Source organism: Lynx rufus, unplaced genomic scaffold (genome assembly GCF_022079265.1).
Source record: "Lynx rufus isolate CCGP_SWC_20201006 ecotype Redwood Valley unplaced genomic scaffold, mLynRuf1.p SCAF_1, whole genome shotgun sequence".
Classification (NCBI taxonomy): Eukaryota; Metazoa; Chordata; class Mammalia; order Carnivora; family Felidae; genus Lynx; species Lynx rufus.
The window spans coordinates 22711077-22725945 of NW_025814823.1; the positions used below are offsets into that span (position 1 = coordinate 22711077).

The following is a 14869-nucleotide window of genomic DNA, read 5'->3' on the forward strand; positions in this document are numbered from 1 at the left end:
TTTTCTTTTTGATCAAACTGGCTAGTGGTTTATCAATTTTCTTAATTCTTTCAAAGCACCAGCTTCTGGTTTCATTGATCTGTTCTACTTTTTTTTTTTTTTTTTTTGGTTTTGATAGCTTTAGTTTCTGCTCTAATCTTTATTATTTCCTGTCTTCTGCTGTTTTTGGGTTTTATTTGCTGTTCTTTTTCCAGCTCTTTAAGGCCTCAGGTTAGGTTGTGTATCTGAGATCTTTCTTCCTTCTTTAGGAAGGCCTGGATTGCTACATACTTTCCTCTTATGACTGCCTTTGCTGTGTCCCAGAGGTTTTGGGTTGTGGTGTTATCATCTTCATTGGCTTCCGTGAACTTTTTAATTTCATCTTTAACTGCTTGGTTAGCCCATTCATTCTTCAGTAGGATGTTCTTCAGTCTCCAAGTATTTGTTACCTTTCCAAATTTTTTCTTGTGGTTGATTTCAAGTTTCATAGCATTATGGTCTGAAAATATGCACAGTATGATCTCAGTCCTTTGTACTTGCTGAGGGCTGATTTGTGTCCCAGTATGTGGTCTGTTCTGGAGAACGTTCCATGTGCACTGGAGGAGAATGTATATTCTGCTGCTTTAGGATGAAATGTTATGAATATATCTGTTAAGTCCATCTGGTCCAGTGTGTTATTCAAAGCCATTGTTTCCTTGTTGATTTTTTGATTAGATGATCTGTCCATTGCTGTGAGTGGGGTGTTGAAGTCTCCTACTTTTATGGTATTACTATTGATGAGTTTCCTTATGTTTGTGATTGATTTATATATTTGGGTGCTGCCACATTTGGTGCATAAATGTTTACAATTATTAGGTCTTCTTGGTGGGTAGACCCCTTGATTTTGATATAATGCCCTTCTTCATCTCTTGATACAGTCTTTATTTTAAAGTCTAAATTATCTGATATAAGTATGGCTACTCTGGCTTTCTTTTGTTGACCATTAGCATGATAGATGGTTCTCCATTCGCTTACTTTCAGTCTAAAGGTGTCTTTAGGTCTAAAGTGGGTCTCTTGTAAACAGCATATAGATGGATCTTGTTTTCTTATCCATTCTGTTACCCTATGTCTTTTGATTGGAGCATTGAGTCCATTGATATTTAGAGTGAGTACTGGAAGATATGAATGTATTGCCATTATGTTGCTTGTAGAGTTGGAGTTTCTGGTGGTGTTCTCTGGTCCTTTCTAGTCTTTGTTGCTTTTGGTATTCATTTATTTATTTATTTGTTTGTTTATTATTTATTTATTTATTTTATCTTTTCTCCCCTCAGAGAGTCCCCCTTAAAATCTCTTGCAGGGTTGTTTTAGTGGTCATGAACTCCTTTAAGTTTTGTTTGGGAAACTTTATCTCCTATTTTGAATGACACCCTTGCTGCATAAAGAATTCTTGGCTGCATAGTTTTCTGAGTCAAGCACAATTAATATATCCTGCCACTCCTTTCTGGCCTGCAAAGTTTCTGTGGATAGGTCTGTTACAAACCTGATCTGTCTTCCCTGGTAGGTTAAGGACTTTTTTTCCCTTGCTGCTTTCCTGATTCTCTCCTGGCTTCAGTATTTTGTGAATTTGACTATGATATGCCTTATTGATGGTCAATTTTTGTTGAATCTAATGGGAGTTCTGTGTGCTTCCTGAGTTTTGATACTGTGTCTTTTCCTAGGTTAGGAAAATTTTCCACTATGATTTGTTCACATAACCCTTCTACCCCTATTTCTCTCTCTTCCTCTTCTGGAACCCCTGTGATTCTGATGTTTTTTCCTTTTTAATGAATTACTGATTTCTCTAATTCTTAAATCATGCTCTTTTGCCTTAATCTCCTTCTTTTTTTCTGCTTCATTATTCTCCATAAATTTGTCCTCTATATCGCTCATTCCTGTTTTGCCTCATCCATCCTTGCTGCCGTGGCGTCCATCCAAGATTGCAGCTCAGTTACAGCATGTTTTATTTCATCCTGACTAGCTTTTACTTCTTTTATCTCCGCAGAAAGGGATTCTAATCTATTTTCGACTCCAGCTAGTGTTTGTATTATCGTGATTCTAAATTCTGGTTCAGACATCTTGTTTCTATCTCTTTTGGTTAAATCCTTGGCTGTCGTTTCTTCGTGCTCTTTCCTTTGGGGTGAATTCCTTCGTTTCATCATTTTGAAGGGAGAAAAAGGATTAATGAGGTAAAAAAATTAAAATTAAAAAAGTGTTAAAAATAAGGAAACACACACACACAAAATCAAATATATGATGCTAGATCTTAGGTGTGTTTTGGTCTGGGTGTGGAAAGGGTCTTGACAGATTAGAGAAAAAAGGGGAACGAAAAAAACACAAATTATTTGAAAAAATGAATACACTGAAGTGACTAAAATGAATTGGTGGAATTAAATAGAATTTGAAAAAAATTACCCAAAAGTAAAAAATACAGTAGAAAAAAATAAAATATTGTTTACATTTTTGTTAATGTTTATTTTTGAGAGAGAGAGATCATGAGCAGGGGAGGGGCAGAGAGAGAGGAAGCAGGCTCCAGGCTCTGAGCTGTCAGCACAGAGCCCGATGTGGGGCTTTAACTCACAAATCATGAGATTATGACCTGAGCTGACATCCGATACTTAACCAAGTGAGCCACCCAGGTGCCCCCCAAATTAAGATATTTTTAATATAAATTGAAAATAAAAATGAGGTTTTTCTCTTTATGTGTTCAAGAAAAAGAAAAGAAACAAAAAATAGAAAAAAAGAAAATTGAATAGATGGGCCATTGAACATACTGAAATACGACTGAAATCACTTCATTTTCCCCTAGAAGTCAAACTATGACGCACTTTATAGTCCATAAACTAAGCAGGCGGAGAGATGTGTGTTCCTGAAGATCAAGGTTGGCCCAGTTGCGCGGGACTCAGTGTAACGGCTTGGTTCTCCAGTAGATGGCGCTGCTTACCTTACTGGGGTGGATTGTTGTAGTGCTCGTAGGTGCGCATGCGCACGCACAGGAGTGGTAAAAATGGCATCACCCAGCTAGCCAGTCTCTAGTATCGGAACTCTGTTCTCTCCGATCAGCACTCGTGCACCAGTCCTTTGTCTTTGGCTTCTATCCACTCCCGCTTTTACACAGTCCACGACCACGCCCCAGGCAGCACCTCCCTCCTGAGTTTTGTCTCAGACGTGGCTGTTTTTCCCGACCTCTTATTTCTGAGGGACTGCGGCTTTGACCCTTTCTGCCCCTCTGCACGAGGGTCTCATCGAGCAATGTCTGGGTGCCAGCCGCACCCAGGAACATTTGTGGGGCCATGCCGCTGCCAATGCCCAGAGACTATGGCTGGGTGCCAGCCCTCCCCAGAAAAAGTTCGCAAGATAGTGCAGCAGCAGCGTTTCAGGGAGTATGGAAAATCACAACACACATCTGGCACCAGGCTTTACCCTTAACAACCTTGTTCCAGCACCAGCGAATGTGGTTGTTCTCCCGGGTCCACTTGGACCTTACCTTTGGGGGACCCACACAGCCTCTACCAGGTGTCCTCCCAGCAGGGGAACCGCCTCTCCCCGTGTGACCTGAAGAACCCCAGAATCCACTCTACTCCTGGGGATTCACCCTTCACACCAGAGCACATCCAGGTATTGAGCTGCAGAGTTGCAGACTCTGCGCTCCCCATGTTTAGAGTCTTCATGGAATTTAAACCCTCTCCTTTCTCCTTTCTCCTTTCTCCCTTTTTAGTTCAGTCCCTGCAGCTGTTTCCACTTTTCCATTTTCTCTCCAGCTGCTTTTGGGGAGGGGTGCTTTTCCCGTATTCTCCCCCCCTCCCCAGTCTCCATCCTCTCTCCGCCCCCAAAAGTGGTTCCCTACCTTTTGTGGCTTCTTGCTCCCCAAATTCACCTCTCCGTGCCACGTACCTGCTGAATTCTGTGGTTCAGTTGTGTAGATTGTTGTGTTAATCCTCACATCAGTTTTCTAGGTGTGCAGCATGGTTTAGTGTTGGTTTGGCTGTATTTCATGGACACGAGACACAAAAAAAACTTCGATGCTGTTCCGCCATCTTAGCTCCTCCGACCAGCATTTTCTTTTAAATACTGAAATAGGAAAGGATAAAATAGAGTAGGATACAGTAGAATAGAGTAAGACAGAAAAAATAGAAAAAAGGATGTCCTTAAGCACATCATATAATAAGAGTAAGAATTATTTTGTCGAACTTTTGTTTCAGATACATACATGTATCAAAAAAAAAAAAAAGATCAAAAGACACTGCTCTGGCCTAAATATTGTTGAGTTACTCTCTAAAGTGATTATACCAGTTGCTTTTCTTACAGCAGTATGAGTGTGCTTTATGATATGTATCCTCACCAACACTAGGTATTATCCCCCTTTAATTTTGCAGATGGGTGAGCTCTGTCTCACTGTGATTGCATTTCCATAGTGAATTTGAGCATCTCATAATATGTTTATTGTTTCTGTGAGTTTTCTTGTCTTTTGCCCATTTCTAAATTGGATTGTTTTTTTTGTTACTGATTTTTAGGTATTTATTCTGGATACAAATTCTTTGTAAGCCACCAGTTATATATGTTGAAAATATCTTCTCTCATTCTGTGGCATGTGTTTTCCTTTGTTCATTTTGTTTTTTAGTATGCCATATTTTTTTAAGTTTTACCAGACATTGTGGTTTATGCTTCTGTGTCTTATTTAAGAAATCTTTCCCTGCCCTAAGGTCACAAAGATGTTTTCTATACCTTCTTCCAAAAGTATGAAAGTTTTGCTTTTTTCACATTCCAGATGGCTTCTCTTGCATTTTCTGTGTTGACATATTACAAATTTAACTGTATAGAGTTTTTTCGTATGTTACATTATTCAAGTTGGTGAAGTATTGTCCCAAAACTTACAAAGTATAAAATCTAAAAGTTATATTTTACAATATTGATTTTTAATAATTGAGCATATCTACTGACTTTTTAATAACAGAGCTAATACAGTTTTTAAACTGTATACTTCTCAGATAAATAATAGCTTGTTGTAGTTGCAAGATGGTATATTCTTTTCCTTCTCTGTAGAATTTTCTCTAATAGAATTTATGTATTTATGTTTTTCAGTCACATTAACTTTATCCTAGAAGACAACTTTACAAGGATCTAGACAGAACAGGATTAAAGATGACTGAATACTGAGCTCCAGAAACTTAAAACAATCAGGTACAAAAATATTTGGAGGGAACTTTCCCAGCCAGTCAGTATAAAATAAAATGGGAACGTACATAGGAAAACTTAAAATATCCTTGAAATACAGGAGAGGGTCCAAGAGAGAAGTTTTGAAATCCATCTTGTGTTCAAATATTGGCTCTAACCCTGACTGGTTGGTGATGGTTGGTCAAGTTTTGTAAACATGTCCATAAAATGGAGGCAATGATTGTGTCTGTTCATTTTGGCTATTGTAAAGTTTAATGAGATAATATAAGGCACTTAATACTTGGCACAGGGTTACTGTTTATTTTAACCATTATTATTGTTGCTACTGTTATTTGTAATTCAAAGGTATGGTATTCTGTATATTGTGGATTTTTAGGAAGTATATATTGATATACTGCTATAACATTGATAGTAATAATAGCCTGCTAAAATCATGTAGAAAATAGAATAAGATAACTATAACACTCACATATATTCCATAAACTATATTCCTTAAGTGGTGCAAATTGACGCTAGTTTTCTCTGTTAATGTTTGTATCACACTGAAATAATGTGAGAAAAAAAATCAGTCTACTTTCTACAATGCTAGAGAATTCAACAATTTTTTTTCACAGTACTGTACAATAGTACTTATTCTTGAATCATTTTTAAATCTTCAAGAATGTTCTGACCATAAAGATGAAATTATGTTAATCTTATGGTTAATGTTAGTTGAATCTTACAAATGTTATTTCTTTGATTGTGGTAATTTCAATATGCCACTAATGCAATTATGTCTTAACTTGAGTGTCAAACACAATGGGCTGTGTTCCACCACTCTAATTTTTAAATAGGTACTATAATTGAAATTGATCAAAGACACCAAAAAGAGCTATTTATTTTCTTCCTTTAAAAACTAGGATACTCAGTTGGTTAAACAAACCAACAAAACAAAACAAAAACTTTGTTAGCTGATATGGAATGATTTCCAGGAGATATATTGTTAACTGAGTTTTAAAAAAATGCAAATTGCCCAAGAGTATATAAAATTGCTATTTTTTATGTAAGGAGGAAACGAAACAGGAAGAATAAACCAGAAAACGATGGAATTGGTTACTTACAATGGTAGAGTGAGGGGTAGGATGGGAAACGACAAACCGGGATTACTGGTTAGTGTGTTGGAAAGATTTCCCTTCTACTAGGCACAAGGTAGCCTACAATACAATGAGAGGCATCTCTTCTTTGGTCCCTTTTTCTCCTCTTATTCATTTCCTCTTTTTTCTTGCCTTTGACTTCTGTTCTAGTTTTTTTCTCTTCCTCTTTCTTTTTTCCCTCTCCTCTTTTTGTTTTTTGTTCTAGTAAACTTGGGGCAAAATGTAGATGATGCAGTTAGGATGAAACAAAACGAAAAGAATCTTCAATGCAGGCAGTCTCTTGTATACAAAAAGCTGTATTCAAAGGATGCTTTCAACCAGTATATGGTATTGTGGTCTGCTGTGACCCATGTCCTGCGGTGGTTATAGCAATGAACAAGTCAGGGTTGCCTCTCTTAACAACGCTTGCAAATTAATAGGAAGCACAGATCAAGTAGGATTAACTGTCACATGAAATTATCTTCCCATATTGGCAACTAGACCAAGTTTTATAAATAAATACGTGAGAAAAGTCTAAGTGATTATTTTAAAAACAAGCATATCTTTTCCAAACATTAGAAACAATGATTTGTATCAGTTGTCATAGTTTGAGTTACAATTATTCTGAATATGATTATTCCTTATATTCTAAGAGACCTTTCCATAGCTGATGAGAACAAAATTTTACCAGCATTCTCTATTATAAAGCTCTAACTGCTTATAAATAATATCAGATAAAATGTTCTGATGTTAGTCCCTTTGAAATGTGGATTGTATTTGTTTGAGTAAATAGAATCCAAACTAATAAATCAGAAATATCAACATTATTAAATACGATTTCATTCTGTTGCTTTGGGGTAGAGGAGAATATTTCTTTATATTTATTTTTAGTGATGGGATAGTTAACTGTGTAATGATTGAACCACAGTCTAGACATACTGCGTATCTTTTGTTAGAGCTGCTTCTGCTGTTACTTCTATGTGGTAGAAAGTAGTCATTGTGGAGATGGTTAATTAAGGCAAGAACATTGAGTGCTGTTGCTACATACTTGGTGGCTGTTGTTGCAGATTTTTTGTTAAAGTCTAGGATAACAAAGCCATATTTGGTTCATCCTTTCATTTTTTTCATTCATTCCTCCTCTTTCTTTCTTTCTTTCTTTCTTTCTTTCTTTCTTTCTTTCTTTCTTTCTTTCTTTCTTTTCCAGCTTAGCAAATCATACACTCTTCAGTGGAGCTGAGAACTGATAAGTCTGCTGTTCACAGATTTGGAACTTTCCAATCCCAGGGAAAATTTGACCAAGGTCTAAAATTTTATTTTTCCTTATCTAGAGGAGGTCAACTGTAAAATGAAAATTTTCTACTTATTTCCTTATAGATTTAAGAATCTTCATTTATCCTGGGATTACTTTTCCAGACCTCAGCATAAGAGACCATAAGATAGTTTCAGAACAGTTAAAACACCTTTTGGTTTTTATAGCTGTTAACTCTCATGCCTACACCTTAATTCCCTTATCTTCCCTTCACCATATTTGAGCTTAGCTTATTTTCTCTGTTAATTGGAAGTAAAATAATTTTAACCTGCCTAGTTTCATTCCACACACAGGATCCTGATTTTACCACATACTTTTTCCTCAGGGACTGCACAGGACTGAGTCCATATGGAAGAAGAGCTTTCCCTTTCCTATGGAGAAAGTGGCAAGGTTAGAAAAAACAAACAAAAACATGCCTCTGGAGCATGTATTTTCTGTTGCATGAAACCTATACCAGTCATCTGTTGGTCATCCAATAGGAAGATCAGTGAGATAGTACTTGTCTTTGAGGGGCTCACAGTGTAGTTACTCAGATGCAAACATAATTACTGTGGGTACAGAGAATGCCAAAGGGGCTGGCAGAAAACTGTGGGTATTGTCTGAGGGGTAGGGCAGGGTTCCTGAAGATGGTGCCTTTTGAGCTGGATGAGGAGTACAGACCACCCCTGCTTTCACAGATAATACCACCCTGCAAGAGGGTTTGAGTTGAGCAATGTTTGCTCCATTCCCAGAGATTTCAGAAAACTATAAAACACCTAATCTTAGATGACGTATTCTTAATTCATCACAGATATTCTTTAACTTATTTATTTTCCACCACAGCTTAACATTACAGTCAACCAGCTTAAGTCTAGTCAGTGTCCAACTGATGTTAGAAGTTTCACACCTTTCAGCATGCACATCATTTTCCATCGTATGTTAATTTTATTAAATTGACATGATGTCTGTTCTTCGTTAGTAACAATATTAACTGCCACTGTTAACTTTCATTTTCCTGTTTTCTGCTCTTTTTAAATAAATATGGTCAAAACACAATAAAAGATGTAAATAATTATACAAAGCCAGCATAGTGTGCAAAGATGGCAGAACTTCTAAAACTGAACCATAGTATCACCATGGACGTGTTTGTTGTGAACCCTTGTAGGAAAGTACGAAAGTAGCTTACAAAAGTAATGTATAGAACTTGAGAATGTTATAAAATGCTAACAGAAAAATTCCTAATTTTTCCTGGGAGCAACAGATTTTGTAAAATAGAACAGAATTAGCAATGAAATGACTTTATTAAAGTGTTACATTGCCAGGAAGTCTTCAAAAGGCAAGGTGTTGGTGGGTTTTTTAAAATAACTTTTTTTGTTAGGCATGCCCAACGGGTAATTTTGGTTCTAATGCTATATGCGGTATTTTAAATTTAATTGTGACAACTTAGTAATCGTCTGGAGTCAGGTGAAGTATCATAATCTGTTTGGTTCTTCATATTGTTAGAGAAACAGTTATATCGGTAGCACATATTCAAAAGAATAATAAAATGCTTCTTGGTCTCTAATTTTATGGAGCTTAGTTTCCTTAATTATATTTTTCTTGAGCTAATGTTAAAATGTCACTACTTTGTGTCTCCCAGATAGATGCCAGTGAAAGACGGGGGGTGAGGGGCTGGATGTGAGCAAACTAGTAAAGGAAATCTGGCCAGGAAATAGTTATTACCTATAATAATGTTATATGTAGGAAGGAGGATTACCTGGGCCAAATTAGGACTGAATTCTAGGGACACAATCTAGATGACTTATCTTGTCTACTGCTAAGCTCTCATTTCCTGGCAATGTTTTTGCCCCATTCAGATTTGTCTGTTGCCTGCCTTGGCTCTTGCTCAGCCAGTCCCTTATTTAGCAGGTGGCACAGAGGTGGTTGGGTGCCTTTTGTAGAGATGGCTGCTGTCATGCAGGGTGGCTGCAGGCCCTACAAGGTGCGCTATATGTGAACCCTATGCTACCTACACTCTTATTATATACACAAAGTGTATATATACATAGGATACATGTACATGTTTATAATACATACAGTGTATACACCTGTATATACTCTTGAGTGTGTTGGAGAGAAAAATGTATTTTTCTTCTGTGAACAAAGATGTTACAGTTCCTTGAGACTGATACTAAATGTTTACCTCAAAAAGTGTAAATGTATGCATTTCGTAAAGTAAGTCATCAGTTCCCCCATGAAATAACTCCCCCAAAAGACTTAGAAAAATGAATTTTTGATGACTAACCTCCAGGAGCTAGTCTGACAGATATTTGAAAGCAATGTATTCACACCTCCTTTGTACCCAGGTTATATTGTAAATATTTGTTTTCTATCGTGAGCTCCTTGAAGGGAGTGATGATGTTTCATTTTTATATCTTTAGATCCTTGCACTCAATACATGTTCAGTGATACTGTCAGACCTGATGTTTTGTTGACCTGTGTCATCCTTTAACAAATGTATGACTGCAGGTGACATCACCCCCCGCCCCAACACACACACACACATGAGGTCCAGTGGTTAGTAGAGTCATGGGGGGATGGGGGGTGGGTACTAGAGGTTTTATACAGGTGGGCCATGCTTTGTAGACAAGTGTTTAGGAGCTTGTTGGATTTATAACCTGATTCTAGGCATCTAAGAGACCACTTGATTTTTGTAGCAGGGCAAGTTGCAATCCAAAAATCTGCTTGAAAGGAGAAAATGAGGTAGCAGTGCTTATTTTCTCATCGTATATTGCCATCTGCCCTGTTTATGGAAGGTAACCCACAGTGTGGATTACTGCCCTGTTCAGCAAGGAGTTTATGAGACCAGCCAGTGCCCTGTGATTGCAAGCAGTAGGTCTACCAGTAGTATAACTTTATGTGAACTGTTTTCTCTGCAACATGTGGTGTGTGGAAAGCAATCTTTAGAAGCAAGTGATCTTGGAGGGTTACTTAGTGCTTCTGTGCCTCAGTTTCCTTGCATTTAAAATGAGGATAGCAATATCTATGCCCTACAATTATGAAGGTTGGAAATAATATATAAGAATTCTTTTAACTCACACATGAGTTCATCTATAAATATTTGAGGTCACATTCCAAATGTTGTTCTTTTTTAAATTTATAGACTTAAATAGGAAAAAAAAAATAAAATGAAGACCCCATAGAAAATAAGATTCCTTCATGAGATATGGAGGTGGATAATTTATGTAGAAGCTTAGAATAAAAGCTAACCTAACAAGATTCTGTCCTTAGCTCTGTAGTGGCCTTGGGTGCTGCCCAAAAGGGAGTAGAAGACATCCTTCTCCAGACAGGGTCTTAGAACTTGAATGACATCGTGAGGGAAAGTGGCTGGATTTGGCATCAGAGGAGCTCATCTTGGTCAGGTGCTGCCATTAACTCAGGATGGTGCTGTGAGCTGTTATAAGCTGCTTACCCTCTGTATTAGTTTGTTAGGGCTGCCTTTAAAAAGTACCACAAACTGGGTGGCTTGAAGCAATAGAAACTTATTCTTTTATAGCTCTGGAGACTACAAGTCTGCAGTTAAGGCATCAGCAGGGCCATGCTTTCTGAAGGCTCTAGGGAAGAAGCCTTCCTTACTTCTTCCCAGCTTCTGGTGGCTCCTGGCAATCTTTGGTGTTCCTGGACCTGTAGCTGGATTGCTTCAGTCTCTGCCTCCATGGTTCACATGGGCTTCTTCACTGTGTGTCTTCACATGGTGTGATGCTGAATTTTATGTGTTAGCTTGAGTGGGCCACTGGTGCCCAGATTAAACATTGCTCCTGCGTGTGTCTCTGAGGGTGTTACCTCACAGAAGAGAAGAGTGTTTGAATTGTTGAGCTCAGTAAATGGTTTGCCCTCCCTGATGTGGGTGAGCATCACCCAATCTGAAGGGGCTGAAGAGAACAAAAGGTAGAGGAAGGAACAAAAGGTAGTGGAACCCTCATGAATGGGATTGGTGCTTTATAAAAGGTGCTTCACTTTTGGGATGAGCACTGGGTGTTGTATGGAAACCAATTTGTCAATAAACTTCATAAAAAAAAAAAAAATAAAAAAATAAAAGGTGCTTCAGAGAGATCCCTAACCCTTTCATCCTGTGAAGAAACAGGGAGAAGGCAATGGCTATGAAGCAGGAAGGGGGCCTTCGTCAGAACATGAGCACTTTGGTGCCTTGATCTTAGATTTCCAACTGCAGAACTGTGAAAAGTAAACTTTTGTTTTTTATAAGCCACCCAGTCTGGCATGCACTAAGACTCTCCAGTACCTCAGAAGGTGACCTTATTTGGAAATGGGGTCATTGCGATGCATTTGGTTTAGTTACGATGAGGTCATTATGGTAAGCCCTAATCCAGTCTGACTGGTGAGGGGAAATTTGGGCCCAGAGGCAGACATGTATAGAGGGAAGATGAAGTAAAGATACAGGGAGAAGATGGCCATCTACAAGCCCAAGACAGAGACCTACATCCTTCCCTTGCAGTCCTCAGGAGGAACTAAACTAGTAGACACTTTGATTTTGAACTTCTAGCCTCCAGAACTGTGAGAAAATAAATTTCTTTTGTGTAAGCCACTCGGTCTGTGGTACTTTGTTATGGCAGCCCTAGCAAATGAATGCACACTTTGTGGGTGTATCTTCCTATCTCCAAACCTGAGTGGGGGGGATGAGAGAAGCCGCTAACTGCTCAACTGGTGGTCAGAATGGACCCATGAACCGGCACTTCTGGGTCGTTTCCTTGGTCACCTTCAGCATTGTTCTTTTCCAAGGACACTTTTTGTTAAGACTTAGGCATCTGATGAAATAGCAGTGCTGTCTCTCTGTTTTTCCTGCCTTTACAACCAGCCTAGTTTCCAGAGCTACATTTAAGACCTAGCCAATGCTGAAAATACTTGCTAGCCATTCGGCCTCCCAGAAGTCAGTCAGGACGATTCCTGTGGCCTTGAGGAAAATTAGTAGGTGAGATCTGATCCCACCTGGAGTCTCTGTCTCTTGGTGGCTGTGAGAGCAGGACTGAAGCAGTGGGTTTGTAGAGGCATTTCCTGTAGCTATAAAGGGTCTCTCAAAAAGAGAGCCGTCCCTGCCTGAACTGGTGCTGACTCTTCTACAGAATTAAAAGGGGAAGGAAAAAAAAGTATTTTTTAATTAATAGTCTTAATGTGTATATATATATATGTATTTTTTTTTTTCCTTTTCAGCCAGTACAGGCTACTCTGTCATCTTTGAAGATGTTAGATGTGGGAAAGTGGCCAATTTTCTCCCTTTGTTCTGAGGAAGAACGGCAGTTAATTCGTCAGGCCTGTGTCTTTGGCAGCGCTGGCAATGAAGTTTTATATACTACAGTAAATGATGAGGTAAATTTTGAAGAAAAAATTCAGCCTCTTACCGTAATAGATTCGACGGAGTGGGGCAGAAACTGAGGAATTAAGGTTAAGAAGAAAGCATGAGAGTACATTCTTACTTGTTACATAATGTTATACAATGAAGCAGTAATTACAGGTTTGTCAGAAATAGAGGTGCTTGAACTAACAGTCGTTTTCCCACAGATTTTTGTGCTTGGCACAAACTGCTGTGGCTGTTTGGGATTAGGTGACGTCCAGAGCACCATTGAACCTCGGAGACTGGATTCTTTAAGTGGCAAAAAAATTGCCTGCCTCAGCTATGGGAGTGGCCCCCATATTGTCCTTGCCACAACAGGTAACCTAGGATCACAGTGTAGAGGTTTAGCCATTGCCTTATTTGTTGAGAAACAAGATTTGGGACCACCCGTTAAATCGAGAACATACTTCTTGATTGGGTAGGAGTTTCCGGCTCTGTCCTGTGAACTTGACTGTGCTTTGGACAATGTGAAATATGAACATGTCTGAGTATCAGAGTAAGATAATGGAGCAGATGGAATCTAGCAGTTATTGGCACTTTCGATGTGAGAATGACAGTGCTATAAGTCCAGTAAACCCCTTTTGTTTACACTTCATAAGTTTAATTATTTTGCATTAAAATTAACTCACTCTGGACTTTTTGAACTTGAGATCTCTGATCTATGAACTAAGACACTGAAGCTAAGTCCAAGATGTTCTCTGACTCCTAGCACACTGGGATTCTTACCATGAATAATGACTGATGGCTGAAATAGAATTACCATGAATAATAGACTTATGGCTATTTCATGAATTCAGACTAATAAGACATTATAATTCAATCATACCTTAGACTTTTCTTAAGCTAGGTGTTCATTTCATTAGTATTCTTTGAATTGAAAATAAAGTTTATAAATACTGTGTTGTATACTTATTTCACATAAATTTTAGGGAATTTTGGTTGCCAGTAATAGGCTAGATTATTTGGACCACTTCTTCCCTGGAAACAACTAAAAATTCTAGATAAAATATTTAATTTTTTTCCATAGAGGCATCAAAGCACTAACAAGGCAGAGAGGAATTACTGGATCGGATTCAAGAGAAAGTATGAACTAAGGTTAAAGGGGAACTTAAAGCTAGTTTTGCCTTAAGGGCATCTGCTTCCCCACCTAAATGAGTTGTGGTTTGATGTACTCACAAGGTGAAGGGGTCATGGGTCAGACACCTAGCCCATTAGGCTAGGAACACCAAAGGCTAGGCTCTGGGGGCAAGAATGGGCCAGCTCTTCCATCTCTAAGGCACTGAACAGAAGAATCCTTGCCTGTGAGAAAAGCAAGGAGGAAAAAAGAAAGAAAGAAAACCTCTCCCTGAAGGGTTGTAATCATGGATTTGTATTCCAATTCACATCAGACTGGTAGTCCAAGAAATCTCAAGCCTTGGATTTATTAAAGAAGTACCTTTAAGCGCCTTAGTGGCATGACAGACGTTAATGTGGATTCTTTCTAGAGGAAGGCACCTTCACTTCATCCTAGGCCTGAAGAAATATAATGCCATTGCAAAATGAGTTTTCAATGGCAATTAGCAGCACATAGTAAAAGATAACCAGGTACACAAGGGAACAAGGCACCATGAATGAGAACCAGCAAAAAAGATAGCAAACACTGAATACTAAGTATCAGCTATTACCAGGTACAAGATGACTGTATTTATTATGTTTGAAAAAATAAAAAACTAGCTTGAAGACCTGCAGAGATCAAAGAGGATTTGAAAAAGAATGAAATAAACAATATAATTATCAAAATGAAAACTCCTTGGGCAAGTTTAATAGCAGTTTGGGCATATCAAAAGATAAAATTAGTAAACTGGAAGATCAGAAGAAATTATCTGGCATGTAGCACCCAGAGATAATATGGTAGAAAATACAAGCACAAGGAGT

General features: G+C 38.2%; 1 protein-coding gene across 5 annotated transcripts in view; it reads left to right on the forward strand.

The window, feature by feature from the left end:
* The window catches only part of RCBTB2 (RCC1 and BTB domain containing protein 2), a 49948-nt gene that overhangs the window by 16466 nt on the left and 18613 nt on the right, over positions 1–14869 (forward strand). For 3 of the 5 annotated variants that reach the window (XM_047079711.1, XM_047079727.1, XM_047079719.1), the window contains exons 2-5: positions 5077–5175; positions 7916–7980; positions 12775–12930; positions 13123–13273. In XM_047079711.1, the coding sequence (XP_046935667.1) occupies positions 7939–7980; positions 12775–12930; positions 13123–13273 (349 nt within the window). In that variant the 5' untranslated portion in view covers positions 5077–5175; positions 7916–7938. The remainder of the gene's footprint in view (positions 1–5076; positions 5176–7915; positions 7981–12774; positions 12931–13122; positions 13274–14869) is intronic. The other 2 variants (XM_047079732.1, XM_047079738.1) reach the window with 2 other exon arrangements.